Consider the following 18,377-nt stretch of genomic DNA (forward strand, 5'->3'; position numbering starts at 1 on the left):
AGTCCCGCGTCATCCGTCATTGTAAAACACCCGCGACGTCCGCGACGCAGTCTCGTAAGGAGAAGATGAAACTTGGAAGCGACGTGTGCATCGCGTCGACGCTCTCGTGAATGACTTTTTAGAGGTACGAGCGCGGGGTGTTCCGGTGGAAGGGATTCGAGCGTACCGACGTATATGGGGAGCCGGCGGGGTCCCGTCTTATGGGAAATTCTTAACGGTTCGCTACACGTTGATTTTAGTCGGAGATATTAGTCGTCCATAGGAACGGCCACCCGACCCCGTACCGAAGCCGAGCCGTGAGGGGCGGGTGAAACGAGAGAGTACGGCGGATAATGGAGAACGCGTGGATAATCAGCAGAAGTTATGACTATCATAATTTGCAATTTAGATTCCATTACTATTAGTTGCCGGCACCCGCGCTGCACTCCCCGGCGCGCCGATTTTCTTCTATTTTCTACTGTTCTATTCTGTTACGTTACCATCTACGCGTTGTAAATCCAACGGACCCAACATTCGTTGTCACAGTTAGCCGCGGGTATATAAGGCGACGCCGTTGGTACCCCGCCGGGGTAGCCGGTGGTACGCCTCGGCGAACCCGATAGCCGTACTTGTACGGTACACCTGAAATTTACCTTTTTCACATAATAATATCTCTCAACTCTTTCCTACAACTGGGTACGCGCCACACTGTGCATAACCGCGCGAACGGACCATCGACCGATAGTTCTATAGCCGCGGTAAACTTACATCCCGCAATATTTTTCATTTATGCAATCTCCTTACTTTTCCACCGATGCCACTGCGCCGCGCGTACGATCCTGCACCCGTCGTTTTTGCATCCGCCGTGGAAAAAGCCGAGCAATTTACGGCGCGGGGTGTAATTTTCTGAATCGCGTCGTTTATACGTAGGAAATACCGGGGCGGAATGGACTGCCGAGGCAGAATGGTCTGATGTCGTCCAGTGTCGTTAGAATGCGCTCAGATTGACAAGTTGTATGATTTGGCGAGGTGCAACTGTCGACGAACAAACGACTCCTAATTTTTCGAAAATTTTTCTTCATTATCGAGATCTCCAAAATTTAATTTCGCCCCGGTCTCCCCTACGTTTATTTATGTATTTTATTCGAAACATTGTTCATATTCGATGTTCTTTTATTAATTTTTCTGTTTTCTACACTCCTGCGAGGGTTTTTTTAACTTCCGTTTCCGATTTAGCTCCGGCGGCGCGACCGCCCGTCTCACGGTAAATCGATTTTCTCATCGGTGTAGAAAAGTGGCGAACTTCTGAAAAGCAAAGAAAAACCGAAGCGGAGAAGAGAAGAACGTCATACGCATCGGTGTGCACCGTCCGTCACTTGGTTAGGATCGGATCCGATCGGGAGGCGGTGAGCGTCCCGGCGGCGCGACTCCCTTCGTCGACGTCTCTTTTACTCCTTTTGGTCCGTTTGCCGCGGGTACGTTCACGCGCGGCTCTTGCATTGTTTCGTATTTTGCCGGTGCTCCCCGCTCGCGCGTCTCTTTTCTCTCCCGATCTTCCGATATTCCGCTCTCTCCTCTCTCGTACCTATCCGGGCGTCGCGTCGTACCGCGCCACTCACGGATGTCGCCCTCCTCCGGTTAGACCCATCTCGCTACCGCGCGTACGATATGACAGCCTCGAGAACTCTTCCTCCCCTGCGTTCCTCTGCTTCTTTTACCATCCTTTTCGACGCAACTCCCTCCTCGCGCTCTCTCGTCCTCTTCCCCTCCCCCTCCGCGCCTTCGTCGTTACACCGGCGAATGCATACCACTTCGTTCATCGAGATACTCCGCTGTACTCCTCGCCGATACCCGCGTCTGTACAATCCGTAACTCCATTTGGCGTTTGATCGCAGCATCGGCAACGGCTAACAGCCCATCCGCCGTCATTCCGGTACGCCGGTTGCGTTGTATCTTACGAGCCGCACTCGCTGACAATGAGTCATGCTTCGGTCGGGGGGGATAATACGTCGCTTCCAAGAACGGAGATTCGCATTTTAGGACACAGGAAGTCGAAGGTGGGCGGAATTCCGATGTTTCCCATTGTCGATCCGTACGTAGCACGACAGATACGTGGGTAAACTTGCGACAGAACCTACGGAGTAACGAATAGAATCGAAGTACCTCACGCCCTGGACGGAGACGTTCGCGATCCGACGACTCACCGAAATCGATATCGGGAGCTAATTTCTCTCGGTATAATGAGAGAACGAGTCAACGTACCTCGCACGGTGTAAAACACACGCACACACACACACAACCGATTCACTTTCATCCGGTCGGTCGTTCGAACGCCCCTTTCTCTTGTCCTCTACAACTTTCAACCCCATTCTTTTTAACCTCATTTTATCTGCTCCGATAACTCTTATCGTCACGTAAGTAATCACGACGGCTACGAGGTACCGCTCCGTGAAACACCGACGCAATACCGCGTTCAGAGAAACGCGTTACACGTAATATTTTAACGCGGACATTTGCGCGTGCACTACATCCAGTCGTCACGACGTATAAATACGGAAAACGAGCGGAGGTAGTGCGGCAGGCTTACGAACGTCGAGACGATATTACTTTTTTTCTTTATTTCATCGGTGTAATTATGGTCTTAATTGCTTCTTCGACGCATGTGCGTAATTAGATTCACAATTACACGATTGATCATGTGCAGAGCGTCACCTAATTCGCAAAAGTAATCCCTGCGATTCTTATCAATCGGGTCAGCTGTGGAACTTGAACGTGTATGGTTTGCGCTCATGTGTACGTCGATGAAAATTTACCACGTGTGACGACAGCTTTTCAGTCCGCGGACTTATGTGTAGGGTGAATACTTGGCTCGTGGTATTACCTACATGACAATACGATATATCATGCGTGTATAGTTATATATATATGAGGTAACTGTACCAAAAGAAAACGAGAAGTGACCCAATACGGTGCATGGCGTTCGATCATTCGTCGGTCGCTTCGCGAGGGTGTCTTATGTTCGGGAAGCCATAAATTTCTGCCCGTAAGCCGATATATATATTACCAATGCTATTTAATTTACACCCCAAAGCTGTGAGACCCGCTATGGAATATACCGAATCTACGAATCTCGTGTCATTTTTGTATTTTTCTTTTTTTTTTTTTGCTAAACGCAAACCAGATCGCGCTACTCATCGGAATTTCATAGGCGGGTTTTCTTACGATCGGCGATACTTTTTCAATCGAAGGAAACGTCGACGAAATTAAAGGAACCTCCGATCGGTTATTCATAAACTTGATACATTTACAAACTCAACGGTGAATCGCGGGCGGGAATAAGTTAATAAAAATTAGAGATTTCTCTGCCGGCTCGCGTACTCGCTGCGTACACTACAGCCGTACACACGTTCATAATACATATCCTCCCGAGTTCAGCCCACTTCCGAGGGACATAAACAAGAAATGGGCTATGGTATAGTTGTTCGTCGTTCGGCTGTACCAGCGCAATATACACTCTCTATACATATAGTCGTACGAGGTATGCAGACGACGATCGGTATAAAATCCGTGCACCGGTGGAGCTACGGCAAAGAACGCAATAGCGTCAGCGGCGGCAGGAAGACCATGAGGTGCGGCCGGGCGGAGGAGCCGCTCGGGGCGTAGTACTCGACGCGGTGGTCCACGAGTTGCGGCCTTTTGCCCGTCCGTCAGCTTTCCTCCAGTGAAAGCTCCGCTCCACGTCGAACCAGAGGCAACGGCACGAGGACACGCGTTAACCGCCGCGTTGATCTCGGTACGTCGTCGTCGTCGTCGTCGTCGTCGTCGTCGTCGTCCGCGTACCTGTATAGCCCGGCTCGACGCTGTCGTTTAAACTCCGCCTCCGTTTTAATATCCCCTCATTCAATTATTTGCGAATGAATTATTTATACCGATATATGTACAGTACGTAGGTACGTGTACGCGGTGTATTTATAGAGCGAATGCGCCCCACGAGGTCTCCGGTAACGGCGGTAAGCGCGGAGGCTTCGGGTTTCAATTTTCCCTCGTCGATTTCGTTTCGGACGAATATGTATATCCAAATCCACGTATACGTGTATAACCCGCGATGCTTGAAAAAGACGCGAAACAATACGTGACTTCTCACCGCGGGTCTTGCGGGCGCCCGTTGTGTTCCTTCGTTAATACAACAGCTTTCAAATAAAGTCCTACGAAACGTCAAATGTTTAACTTGTAGTATTACCGGAGAAACACGCGAACCAACCGTACGTACGTTAGGGCCGAGGGTCCGACTCGAGCAAATAGAAAGAACCGCTCCAAGGTTCGGGGGCGGTCTTTTAATATTAACGCAAACAATGGACCAGCTGTTCGAAACCCCCCCGGACGACTACCGGAACCGTCGTGACGTCGACGCTAATTTATATATATAGACTCGTTGAATTGACGTCGCGCTCGAGCGGAATACCATCGATCGGAAATCCCTGAAATCGCGAGCAAACGAGAGGGAATTTTCGACGTTGATGAAGATGAGATTTTCACGACGTACGACGTCCCGACGTAATCGTCGCATTCGTACGTTACATGCGGAGTTAATAGAGGGATCGGTTCCATCCGGTATTCATTAGAGTGACGGAAAGTTATTAGCGGAAGATCGCTGGTATAATTAGCAATTAATGTTGGCGAAGTCGAGTCGGATGCTGAGTTGAAGAAATTCCTCGGTTAACGGAGGAGGAGGAGGAGGAGGAGAAGAGCGTCCCTATTTAACGAGGTGACGCTGCAGGGCACCCTGAAATGGGCGTGCCCGTGCAATATTCTAGGCTAGGGCTAGGCACGGTTTGATCATGAGATCTCCGAGCCGGCCAGGGACCCGAGTGGAAGCTCCGAGCAGATAAATCTCGCTTAACATAAAACGCACAAACAACTCCGCGAAGTGATTCGCATTATTTCGAGGTGCACGCCGCGCATATATCTGCCGCGGTTCCTGCAGAGTTCCGTGCCGGTGTGGTAGGTATAGAGGTGTATACGTACACGTCGTACGGAGTGAAATCCCGCGCTAGACCGATTGGCGGATAAAATGGCGCGCGTTTCTCCGTTTGGAGAAATGAAAAAAAAAAAATTTAGAATGTGCAATTTCCTTGAATGCAATCGGCGGCGGCACACTTCGATTCCCGCATACCGGCGTACAAGTTGTTCCTCCTTTGCGTTCCGCGTCCATCCTTTCTTTCCTACCGTCGTATACATACATATATATATATATACGTATACTTGCCCACCTATAGGGGAGACCGGGGCAAGTTGGAGACGTTAAGCTTCAAGTGCGGTTTTTTAATCGATTGTAAGCGAATTTCAAAATCTTTTGGTATTTTTCAAAAGTATGAGATGTTGGCTATTAAAAAAAAAATTGACATTGAATTCGGTCATTCACAAACTACGTAATTTCCATTTTTCCGAGATTCTGCAAATTCGTCAACTTGCCCCGACCACGGGGCAAGATGGCGAACCTATCGGGGCAAGTTGACGAATATTAGATTTTGGTTTAATGGGCCTAAAAAAATACTTTTTTCGTCAAAATATACTTCAGTTTATTCAAATCCATAAAAGATATGAAAATACAAATACGCATAGTTTATGTAGTTTAGCTTAGATATACGTATACTGATAATTAACACTGGTCGCAAACGAACTGAGCTGCTCCTTCGACATTAGAACATGCCAACAATGAATCGTGAATAAATTTATTCATTTATTTATTTATCGAATTATTCAATGAGCTGCACAATCGTATGTAGCCTAAATATCAATTAACTAAACAACATGCAAAGATCTCGATAAGGACGATCCGTCAACTTGCCCCCACCATCTTGCCCCATTTGCTACTATTTGCGAAAAAAGAACCCCACAAAAAGTACATTGGTGAAAATTCGGAGATTCTATGATCTCTAGGATCTATATGCGTATAGAAATAAAGTATTAAATCACAAGTCCGATCTTGCTTACCTGTAGTTGTATACAACTATTTTCTTAAGCTTCAGATGTTACTTTGAACACGTCCGAAACCACAATGCCTCCGTAAAAAAGCCGGATGACCTTGCCACACTAGCTACATCGCAAATATTATTGCGTAGAAGAGTGTTCAACACTTTTTGATAACTTACCCGGCGCTATCGGTCAAAATATTCTAAAAACAATCAATTCGTCATCTTGCCCCAGCCTCCAACTTGCCCCGGTCTCCCCTACGCAGAGTACAGACTTACACACCGTACACCGGAGATGCATAGATTTATTCTAAACTCCGAACAAAAGCCACTATGACCCACTCTCCCGCGTTCCTTTTAACGTTGCAATTTATTAAATGAGATCTTTTCTCGAAGCGGCTGAAAACGGAGCGAGGTTTCTATATACTCATCGATTTCGTTCTTATCCTCGTCGTTTTTTCAATTTTATCGATAGTTTTCTACGCGACGAAACGATCGCTACGCGTGTAACTCTCGTGTCACGTAGTACGGTACATGTTCTCCGACGGTACGAAAGCATTGTCTTCGAAGACGTGGAAAAGAAAAAAAAAAAAAGAAAAAAATGGGGAGGGGAGGGGGGTAAAAAAAGGATGAAATAAGAACCGAAAGACGCCTGAAATACAAAGAGTCCTGACACCGTGGATGGGTATGTGCGTGAGATTGGTGCTGAAAAGCCAGCTAGAGCGCCCCTTTTACATGAACCGAACAAAAACGCGCCTGTCTGTTTTCAAGTTTGATTTTCAACGCTTGAACTGCAGAAGACAGAGGAGCGCGCAGTCTCTTCGGCTCGAACAGATTTCTGATTTCAAGAGCTAAGACTATACGGCTACGTCTGCATCGCCGCTATACAACGGCATAAATTTATTCTCTGTCCACCCACCGGATCGGGCTCCTGATTTATCAGACCCTCGCGCATGGTGAGTGACCTTAAATGACCACTGAATGACTAATAGGAGGTCAGCTATGTTTTCAGAAAATAAGAGAAAACCCGGTAATTTAATACGCTTCTCAGCAGGTATATAATGACGTGCCGTGTGTACATGTACATACATACGTACGTTCGTATACCTATACGAATACTTAACTGCACGCGTGTTTCTTTAGCTCTGCGTGAGAACGTAAATATATATATATATAATAGATCAGATTTTATTCATAGCGTATCATGGTGTACCGGAGCAGCTCCGTACGAAATTCCGAAAAGACTTGTACAACGCTGATTTCGAGATAGTTCAGATTTATTTCACATATATCCGTGCCTTTTTTTTGTGGTCGAAATTCTATTCTTCGCGTTGACCCTCGCAGCGAGTTTATGCCGCTTCTTTTTTGGTCACGCGGCGTCAAATCGTTTCGCGGACCGTCATAGATGACGCCGGTTCGCCGTGGTCTGGTGAATTGTTAAAAAAAAAAACAAAAAAAAAAGTCAGTAAGAAAGGGAGAAAAAAAGGAAGTTGAGAAAAAAATAAAAATCAAAAAAATATCCTCCATTTGACCGAGAGGCTCGAGGAATCTCGGTGGATATCTCGTCTCCCGCGGTGACCGGACCCTAAAAACCGTCTAGCGATCGAGTTTTAATTTAAGTTCGCGAGAATTCTAAAGTCGGATTCTCTTTATCTCGTTCGGTATTCTCGTAGAATGCGATACACGAAAACATCACGTTCTAATCGATTTTCGATAGCAACGTAGGAGTGGCCGAGTCACCTTCGAATTCCCCTGATGAAACTTTTCTATTTCAATTCCACCCGCATCCCCCAACGTGGTCTTTCGGCGGTAGCAACGCGCGTCGCACGAATCGAATTCGACTTGCCGAGGGGTAAAACCACCGCCATTGAATCGCACCGGGGAAACGATTTCCTCAAACCTGCCCCCAAACAATAAATAATTACGGGGCACCGTCGCCGCTCGCCGACCCAACGGCTGAACTCAGGTAGTCCCGGAACGGCTAGAAAATACAGCGAAGAGTTTTGAATGGAGTTTGCAGCTCTCGCATCAGCGACTACTGCACCGGTGCAGCACCCTGGGACGCGGAACGGGTTCGCGTACATCGCCTCCTCTATACTGCAGTACACTGCAGAGAACCTCCCGATGTCGGCGAGGTCGCATGCGGAACGGGCATTCCGATAATACCTGCCCATTGGCCCCTGAAAACCTGCGGGGGCTCGGGGTACGGAAGTCACCGTTGTTGCGGTAACAACTGCGGTAACGGATGCCCCAAGGTATAAAGTAACATCGAGTACGAGATATGCGCGCTACGAACCGCCGCACGTATCCGACACGCGTATCCCATGGAATTACGTACGCGATAATTCGGAATTACGAAATTCAGGGATTATCGAGGGACTCGACGACTTTACGAAATCGTGGAATCGTCGCTCGCGACTTCCGGTGTACGGAATTCGGATAAAGTCTCGCGTCGAAAGTAGCGTCGAGTTTCGAGGTGGTGGTCGGTCGGTCCGATCGGAGATTTTGGAGATTTTCAAGATTTGGGAGATCGGGGAGTCGGAGGTCGGCGTCGCGACGCTACGTAAGGCCCAAGGGAGAATAAGTCTCGTTACTATGGCGACCGAGGGGGGTACCGGAGGTGTTTTACTCGGGTTTCATCGTCAAGTATCGGAGTGAGTCGGACTACGGCTAAGCGAGGCCAACCGGTCCGCTCGCTCGTCGCGGTCTCACCGCGACCAGTCGAATTCCGTACGTAGTCAGCGATCGTGGTATGGCGCTCCGGAAGCGTGCCAAATGTCGTGTGCATAAGTAGAAGACAGAAAAGTGTCCGCGTCTTTCAGTTTCTTCGAATATCCGCTGAAAAATTATTTTTTTTTTTTCTTTCAAAGCGTACACCTTATCACGAATTCGAACCACGTGTTACGGAGTGACCGTGCGGAGGGCACGCCGTACGAATCGTTGGAATAAAATTCAAAAACAAAAAAACAAAACAAAAACAGCATAAAAAATAAAGGAAGAGAAAGGGGACGGTGAAACGCTCCGCAGGAACGTCGTTTAGAGATGTTAACTTGGTCGCGACAGTGTTAACTCAAATATTGAATTTGAAGCGTGCGTCAGCCGGAGAGCCACACACTACTCACGGAGTTCGAGGAGCGGGCGACTTCGTGCGCCCGAAGCCAAATATCTGCTCGGTCGTTCGAACGCTACGCAGCCAAACTCGAATATTGCGTGTATTCGAGAGAGGCGCCTACTCGTCGAACACACCTGCTGTTATATTCTTCCAGGCGAACGTTGGGATCGACCCAAAAGTAGAAAGAGGACGGATCCAGAAATCGCCAATCGTCGACGCAAAGTCGCTACCAGCTGCGATTCGATTCGTAGTTCCCGCCCTGTCTATGCGTCACGATTAGTCGGTACTCGTACGATCGTACGAAATAAACGAACCGAATGAAAACGTGAGAAAAACAGCTCGGCAAACACCGATATCAAACGTGCTGGTTGACGACGGTGTGTAGGTAGATACAGTGTGCAATCGGTGTTATCGATTCGGTATATATATTGTTTTCGAATTCTTCACGACCGAGTGTTGGAGCGCCAGGCAGTTTTTCTTTTTTGCAAAGGTAATAACACATCGCGAGTCATAAACCGCGATGAAGATTCGGTGGGCTGCCGTGTAGCGGAAACTGAACTTCGTGTATGATTTTCGATCGAGTGACCATTGAGTGGTGTTTCTAGATATTCGGGATAGTCGAAATCGCGGTAAAAACACGGGACTTCGCGATCAATATCGAGTTGCTGTATTGGCGACGTCATGGAGTTACGGGATGACGCTGTCAAGAAAGACTAAGTCATCTCATCGGACATTATTTTGGTACAATACCACCACCCTTCGTTCTTAGTCGATTAGTCACTAAACGCGTCATGACCATGACTATGTTCGGTACATTGGTACAACGGCTGACATCCCCCGTGACATCGCCTACGTCGGCCAGACGTCGATTCAAGTCACCGTCTCGATGGGAAGTCCAGAGTGACCCCGAGGACGACGTCGTACCCGTGAGGAAGTCCAGGGCTAAACACCTCCTCGATAAACGCAAGAGTAAAAGCCGCGCTCGCGGTCTCAACATCAGCGAACCTCAGCCGTGCAACACTTCGGCTTCCAGCTGGCACGATGTTGCGTTTCCTCCACTCAGGGGCACCAAGAGCCTCGGGAGACTAGACGGCATGAAAGAGGTGAGCGATTCTACCCCCCCTTCAACGTTACTCTATCTTCTTCTCTTCTGTTTTTACTTGGATTTCAAATCGATAATCTCACGAACCCGAACGTCTGAAAACGAGCATCGTGAAGTTATGCCGTGTACGTATGATCTGTTATTTCGCACGTGGCGCCTAGCGGTGAAGGTCGCGGGCGTATATCACAGTCCGTTGAAGCAAGCGGAGGTCAATCCTTCCCACGTGGATTGGACAGGTCGATATGGGTCGCGGCATCGTCGGGTCATACGCGGTGAGCGAGAGGAGTTTATAATCCTAGCTTTGAGTAGGTAGGTAGGTAGGTAGGTAGGTTGGTCGGTTTGATTCGAAATACGACAGCTCGTGTGATGAGGTGAGCTGGTGGTCGTCAGCGTGCGCCCTTTAATCCAACGTAGCGAGTCTTAAGACTGTGAAACCCATATCTGTTGAAATCCTTCCATATAAGGCGGCCCTTCGCGCCCGCAGGGCTTCCTACGGCTCGGCATTCCGACAGTCTGAATCAAACCGAGCTCAAGTTATACCGGTATACTTAGGTATATATCTACTTGCCTCTGCATTCTACCTTCTTACCTACCGACAACCAAACCAAACGAAACGAAATTGAAGAGAGGAGAAAAGAGGACCACACTAGCGAACTACGCGAGCCGATGGTTATGAGGTATATACGAACGCCGAGAAGAAGCACGGGGAAGAAAAAGTAGGTGTTACCACCGGCCCAACGAGACGAAACATGTATACTGGTCTCGAGTTATTATCCTTAAGAATGGAGTTCGTGCTGCGGGGAAAAATGTTAACTGTAAACATAAAAAAGGGCTCCGTAGCGATGCCCGTCAGAATTATGCTTATTATTCTGATTACAGAGGTATATATCTACCTTCTCTCCGCGTACACACGCGCACCGATACACTACTCACAAATCCATCGGAGAAGTCTCAACTTTAGATTCTTCACCGATTAATTAAACTCGGCGCAACCTCGTAGCGGTCGGTGATATAATTTCACTCATTAAGGAACAAACGAGCCTTCGCGATGTAAGATGCCTGTCCAGTCCGGACTGTGCAGACTCTGAAGTCAAAGGCTCGTGAAAACCACTTCATAGCAAGGCACTCGTTTCGTGCGTAATTGACCTTAGGAAGCCGAAACTTAGGAAACTCTTAGATCATACCTCATCACATATCATTTCATTTCTGGTTTCGAATGCACTTTTCTTTGAACACCCATATCCATTCCGTATCAACCGATCGCTGAACTTGACATCCTGCACCCAACTGGCTCATTGTCAGCTCCGTTCCACTTTCCAGCAATCGGGGTATCAGGTAAGTCACACATTCTATTCCCAGTTGCCTTACCCTCCCACGTTCATGTGCGATCGAAAGAAGGAATTGTCACCATCGGAGTTATTTCGCGATCTTCGACGGTAAATCGAATATTATCAAAGGACATTCGCGACTAACCGCGCGTGTGACGGTATGCCTCTCGCGTCTGTCACCGGTTCACTTTCTACCGGAGGTTATCTCGCCTTTTCCTTTCTATTTTTTCTTCTATAACCCGTTGCGAATGTTGCCGCTACTTTTGCCGTAGAGAAACGAGACGAGCCAGTGGTGTTGAGAAGCGTCAACGGAAGTGACATATTGCCAGTTGGGACAGATACGACTTTTACTATACACGCACTACCACAGCTACCGTTTCACCGGCAACATCGACGCGAGAAAGCAAAGATTCGAATTCGCCGTGGTTCGCTCGTATCTCGGTAGACCATAATAGAGAGAGGTACGCGTGAAAGGAGAGTTGAGAATTATTGGGTGAAAAGACAGGGTACGAAATAACCCTGGAATAGAACGAGAAAATCCTTTGAACGGAATGTTTCAGGGTCGAGTGGGAAGATCCGGTGCCGAAAGGAATGAGATTCCTTTATTAGCCAGCTGGTTGCACTCTCCTCGGAAAAGGATGCGGGGTATATGCGTAGGCATAATATGTTGAATAGGAATTACACACAAGGGCCCATGTACAGCTATCTCCATCTTTTCATAGATAGATAATAGAACCGTGTTCACGAATCTTGATCAATGGATAGATTACTACGGGGCGTTGACGTCATCAATCTTATTCAACAAACGAACGAAAGGGAAGCTGTGAGTAGGTGGTTTTTTTTTTTTAAATCTTATTTCACCGCACCTCGGGGATAAGAAATTTGGTACGGCTTATGCGTATGTACGCGGGTACAGTTTTCGCATCGAAGTTCACGATATAGTCCTTGGCTTTAACCTTTAGCCGCCTTGATCGTTGACGTGTTGTTTACAGTTGGCAATTCACAGTAGGTAGTATTGTACGGGCTTTCACTGACTTTTCAGGTCAATGGGTGTCGCTTTGAATGTCTCGCTGAACGACAGTCTTCGAAGTACAGGTTCACCACTCGATATACATAGATTTTTTCTTTTCATTCGTCTCGATCGTCGACTTCGGTAAATTTCGTGTGTGCGTTTTTGCCAGTTCGTCGTTCCTTCAAAGCCAAGAAAAGTAACAACCCACGCGCTTGGGCGTAATCGGCATTAATTGACGCTCAACCATGATTCCTACGAGAGTTCATTCGAACCACTTGAGTTCGAATTAGAAACGTCGGAAAGAGACTCGCGCTCCGAGTTTGAGTCGTTGCGTGTAACAGTAAAGTGTACAGAGTCTTCCCGTTCGTCTTGTTCAGTGAAGCTGAAAGTGAACAAATCTAACACCGACACCGGTAGTCGTCCTCGTCGTCGCTACATACTCCACCTGCGGTCCGGCAACGGCGGCGGCACCAGCAGCAGCAGCAACAGCAGCAGCATTACAAGTGTGGAAGATATACTCGGGCAGACAAATGGACAAACAGACTCATCGCACATCCAGCGTGGGCATAGAGATGTTCGAGATCACTGGCGCGCGAGACATTATCAAAATAAAATCATACAGGCTGTCTTACACGGACATGGTTCACTCAGCTTTCCACGTACGCGAGGTAAGGGGAGAAGAAAAATAGAAAGAGTAACCGGTAATTCATTCGAAAGTGATCCGTACCATCAATGAATCGAATTAGCGAAAAGAAAGAAGAAAAAAGCGTAACGTATCATTTCAGAAATATATCAATAGACGCGTGTGACGGCGCGTACGTGTAGCGATACAACCGGATGGTACGTTTCCGAAGCACACGAATAGTTAACCGGTTGTTATACGCGTACAGTCGGAATGAATAATTTGTCGCTGAAAATTACTACCGAGGTTTATTCGACTTGGATATAATAGCCGGTCCAAGGCTTAGGCTCCTCGGATGCCCGAGGGATGAAATCGTAAAAGACAGCAGCTTCCTTGAAGTTGAAGGGAAAGGACGTTGGCGCGTGTTCTCCCACCCCAACGGTGAATATGAATTACATTACATGAATCGCGATGATTGTACGTGCGGGTGACCGGAGGCATTCGGACGGCAAACTATACGGCAATTAATAAGTGCCGAGTCAAGAGGCAAGGTCCAACCAATAAGTACGTCTCGGCTACTCCGTCGAGACACCCGTGATTACGAGTCGAACGAGGCACAAATCACGCCCGAGTAACTCGAATTAAATGCTCGATTACAAAAGAAATTTATCGAACGGTTTACTCTCAACTCTTAGCGATTGATGGCTCGTTTTTACTTCACCTATCTCATTCCCGCTTCCGCGTAGCTCGCGGCTTTTTCGTATCCGTTGTCCAAACGGTGGTCGGGGACGCACGGACTCCTCGGGGATGATGCGCTTTCCCTAGATGCTCATTCTATTCCACTCGCTGTAAATGAAGCTGCAGCCAGTTCTGGGGTAGAAACGTGTAGCCCCCGTTGCAACAATTAATTTCAACCCGGTCGGACATTCACGGGGTATTAAACGGTAGAGATACGTTTCGGACCCACGGGCATTTTTAGAGGCTCGTTGATGCTGCCCCGTTGGCAGTTACAAAAGAGGAATGTGCTCAACGCCGGGCAGTCCATCTGTCCGTCTAATCGACGGTCCGTATAAAATACGAGGGAACGAACGACCGTTTCCCGAGAAGCTGCGGAGGCACGAGATAGAAGAAATATATATATATAAAAAATAAAAATGAAACAAAATAACAACGAGCCGATGCCAACTACTCGTAGTGGTACACCGTTTTGGAGAACTAACAAAAAGAACAAAAGGAAGAAACAGTTTTTCTGGTTTTTTACTAACAATAAGTAAAAAAAAAAAAACAAAAAAAACATCTTGTCTAGTCCTAGTTTCTCTTTTGTTTGGCCTGAATCTTGCAGCGTCGGTATGTCGCGTGTGGGGCGCGATCCTATACGCTTATCTTATAGTCTGAGAAACTTCGGCTATATTATACACTTTTAGTACATAGTAAGTGCGTTAGTGAGAAGCGAGTGTCTAACCGACACAAAGCCCTTTTTGTCACTCCGTATCCATTCTCGTTTGGAACGTACCTACGATTTCCTTGGGCTGGGTTAGGAACGCGCCTCAGCTATCCAAGCCCGTCTTGGCTACCTACTACGGCGGTTCTTTGTTTCTAGACAAAGGTCGTGTACCGCGTCTGTGGTCATGTTCAGGTATTTCCTGACACGTGGAAAGAAAACTTGCCCACCGGTTTTTACGCCTCGAGTACTGTCAGTGCGTGAGCCGGTGCTGACGCCGTCGCTGCCCCCGTTGACGGTAGTTAGTACCCGGTAGCATCGTTCCCGTTCGATATTTCGACAACGGCGAGAGAAGCTACGACTTCGTCGAGAGTATCGAGTGTCATGGGGTGACTTACCTACTTTCAAAAGCACTCCTCGTCGCCTAGGTAAATAGTTGATACCTACATGTATGTAGCACAACGCCTGGTATGTACTACATGGAATATTGTTATGTATATCGCTTGAACACCATACGACGTACGCAAGTTGGTCGTGGCTTGTAGAGGGTCAGGTTTTCTGTTAATGTGGAAACATGGTTATAAGAGTCGTACGGAGGTCGGGAGGCAGGAGGAAGAGAACAGGGAAACCGGACAACAAGACGGAGGACACTTCCCACTCGTAGAAGAGAGTCGAGAACTTAACGACGCGACATTAGCCCTTTCCAGTTTCCAGTTTCCCCATCTCTTTGAACGTAATTGCCGCTAATGTCAACGCTCTCTGACTCCGAACGGGTATCTTTTCAAAACGCCGGATTAACACGGCCCTTTTTAAACAGAGTCGAATGGACGTGTTTTTTTTTTCAACGTCCGGAGAAATTATTCACCACACCGATCCGAGGGAGGGTGATATTTAATAAAGCCGCTATCGCCAACGAGAAATCGAAATCCGAACCAGTTGGATAATTATTAATTATCCAGTTATAAACGGCGTTATACTTTTATTAACTTGCGGTTAACAATAGCGCCGGCTCGGGGCAGCAAACTCTTTCGAAAACAATCTTTATCTTGATTAATTGCATACCATTGCGAGTTTCAGCTTAAAATCAGTGACGCTCGCTTCCCGGTATTCACCAATCGAAATATCTGTCCGGTGTTTTATACTCACGTACACCATAACGAGTTATCGCGGGGGGGGGGCACCGAATACGCCCGGTTCAATTTTTCTACCAGAATTGAAATCACTTCGTCAGATGCTCTCTAAATCCAGTGTCCAATTTTAGGTCAAATTGGAAAGAACACCGTAAGAGAGATAGGCTTTTAAATTTAGTATACTTTCCTTTGGTTTGTCCGTTCAACAATATCGCCAGCGTGGATCTCCACAGAATGACAATTATCCGGGACATCGAGGCTAGATCGGGGACGACCGCGAATCGATTTTGAACTTCGTCGTCACGGAGCGTAAACTCGCCATCATATTTGACTAATCATTGTGGGTGGTTGAAATGTGTCGACAATAATCTCGGCAACTAGGGACCGGCGGTGTTACGTTGATTGGGGTGAAGTCGAGTCGAGCACGTCGAACGGCTTACGCGGTGTTTCGCTAATCAAGGAGCCATTGTTTCCCCACTAGGAAGTGTTAAAGTTGTTACGGTCGCGGAGCTTTGCAGTATCGCGTTGCGCGCTCGCCATCAAGCGCAATATAATCTCGAGTCGCGATGCTCACAGCCATTAGAGTACCGCGCGTACAGGTATATCCGCGCGCGCGCCCGCGCGTACATACACACACACGTATCTGAATATTCCGTTTATAGTCTATCTCGGTGTACGAGGGACGATCTACCGAGGCGGTATATATCGGCAATACCATTCGAGATCAATGGAGCACGCCTTTCTGAATGCTCACTAATGCCTGCCCGTCTTCTCTATATTATCCTAGCCGGCATTACTGTCGATTTCTAAACTTATCGACGTCGTTTTATCCAACCTGTAAATCCGATTGTCACAAACGTCGGGGAGAACGTGCCGCGGCGACGTCGTGGTCTCCTCGTATCTTCGTATACCATACCTACGGTATCGTACCAGAGATACCAGTCTGTACGCACACATCCTGTTCATTACGACCATTCAACCAGTACCTACACCTCGGTAAATGATCAATTTCATCGCGTCGAAGCGTTGTTTCGCTGACCGGCACCAAACGCGATTCCCCCGGAGAAAACCGAACGGTTCTTTCCCGAAACAAAAACAGACGAACGTCGATTCGATCCATAGAAAATTAACACCCGGTGGACCCGGAGGATCCATCCATTCAACGGCGGCTGGTAATTGAAACGAACTTGAATCCGAGACGAGACGAGATGATCGGATAACTGACCACCCGGGCGCGATCCGAAAAGTAAGTCAATGAGATTTGGTTTGCCCGGAGATAAAAGGCGACGAGAGAGGAGTCGGCGAGACCGGCGGAGGTTGCGCGAGGACACTTGTCGTTCAGGAATGCCAGAGGTTCCGGTTCTGATTCATGGGCGCGTCACCGGCATGTGGCCACCGACTACTCGCTTACAGTTCCGAGACTATTTCGCCAGTCGGAAACGATAGAAATTGTAAGACTTGTAGTATATTACGCGTGGTTTGTATACGCGATTATTTTACCTGAGTCAGCTGCCGTTAGCGGTTTCGGACGCCGGTAGGGTAAGGGGCATCGATGTCGTCGCCGTGGCGTATTTGTATGGATAAAATTTACATCGGACTTTTCACAATTTTGTCTCGAATATCTCCGGCACCGTGTGCCCGCGAGCGCGCGCGCGCGCGCTTACGCGGTATTCAATGCAAATTGTCGTATCTATCTATCTATCTATCGCAAGGAAAAGGCCTTAGAAACGATTGAAAATTGTTAGAAACAACCGGCCGCGTACGTACGTAGATGCAATGCTAATTTCATTGACAAGGCGTTGCTGTGTTCCGCGGTGTCTCGAACTAAACGCAACTCGAATGCTAATTCTTCACATCCCACGTGTCTTGTAGCTCGTTTATTCCTCGGCGCGTATACGTATACGTATACGTATACGTATATCCTACACGTCGCGAGGTCTACTTGGACGCGAACGTCGTCGACGTCTACCATTCCTCGACGAACCTTCCAATAGAATCGGGAGAAAAAAAGTGAGGAAAAAAAAAAATGGATGCCACTCACGGGAGAAAACCCGCCGTTTATTCAAAACTCTTTCGGGAGAAAGTATGAAAAAATTCGTGTGATATCGGATCGTAAATACCTTAAGGAAGTCATCGTCCCTGCGTGCATCATGCGTATACATGTATGTATAATATGTATTTTCGATTCGCGCGAAGTACGATGAAAATAAGTAAGCCGAAAATGTCGAATCAATTATAAGGAATAACAGGGTTTCGGCGATTCCTGCGTGACTTACGTTATTACATTTAGAGAAACGAAAAGGTCAAAACCTTATTGGGAAATCTTTGTGTGCCCGGAGCTGTTCGGAGTGCTCGGAATATACCGGTGTCTGCCTCGAGAGACAAGCGATAAAAACAAGAGGAGATACAGCTTCGAGAGATCGAGAGATGAAGATGGAGAGACCGACGCCGGTAGGGATAATGATAAAAAGAGAGAGAGACGAGTTCGCTTCCACCTGCAGCGTAGGATTTACAATCAGCGCGGCAAGTGAGGCCAAGGTTCCGCGTCGGGTCGCTCGGGTCAATTCGATATAATAGCTTCGGAAAAAAGAGCAAGGCGTTCGCGGAGATCGGCAAATTAATAGAAACGAGCGTACGGGATATCCATAGGACGACCGTTGCGCAAATCCATACGAAGGC

The 18,377-nt window shown here is 47.6% G+C and overlaps 1 protein-coding gene across 5 annotated transcripts in view; it reads left to right on the forward strand.

The window, feature by feature from the left end:
• The window catches only part of LOC105684468 (rho GTPase-activating protein 20-like), a 143,693-nt gene that overhangs the window by 59,579 nt on the left and 65,737 nt on the right, over positions 1-18,377 (forward strand). Inside the window, exon 1 of one of the 5 annotated variants that reach the window (XM_012397817.4) lies at positions 7,446-10,166. The exons of 3 other annotated variants lie outside the window; for them this stretch is intronic. In XM_012397817.4, the coding sequence (XP_012253240.2) occupies positions 9,855-10,166 (312 nt within the window). In that variant the 5' untranslated portion in view covers positions 7,446-9,854. Of the gene's footprint in view, positions 1-7,445; positions 10,167-13,020; positions 13,174-18,377 lie in introns of those variants that run through there. One more of the 5 variants, XM_048654051.1, reaches the window with a different exon arrangement.

The sequence above is a fragment of the Athalia rosae genome, chromosome 4 (genome assembly GCF_917208135.1).
Source record: "Athalia rosae chromosome 4, iyAthRosa1.1, whole genome shotgun sequence".
Classification (NCBI taxonomy): Eukaryota; Metazoa; Arthropoda; class Insecta; order Hymenoptera; family Athaliidae; genus Athalia; species Athalia rosae.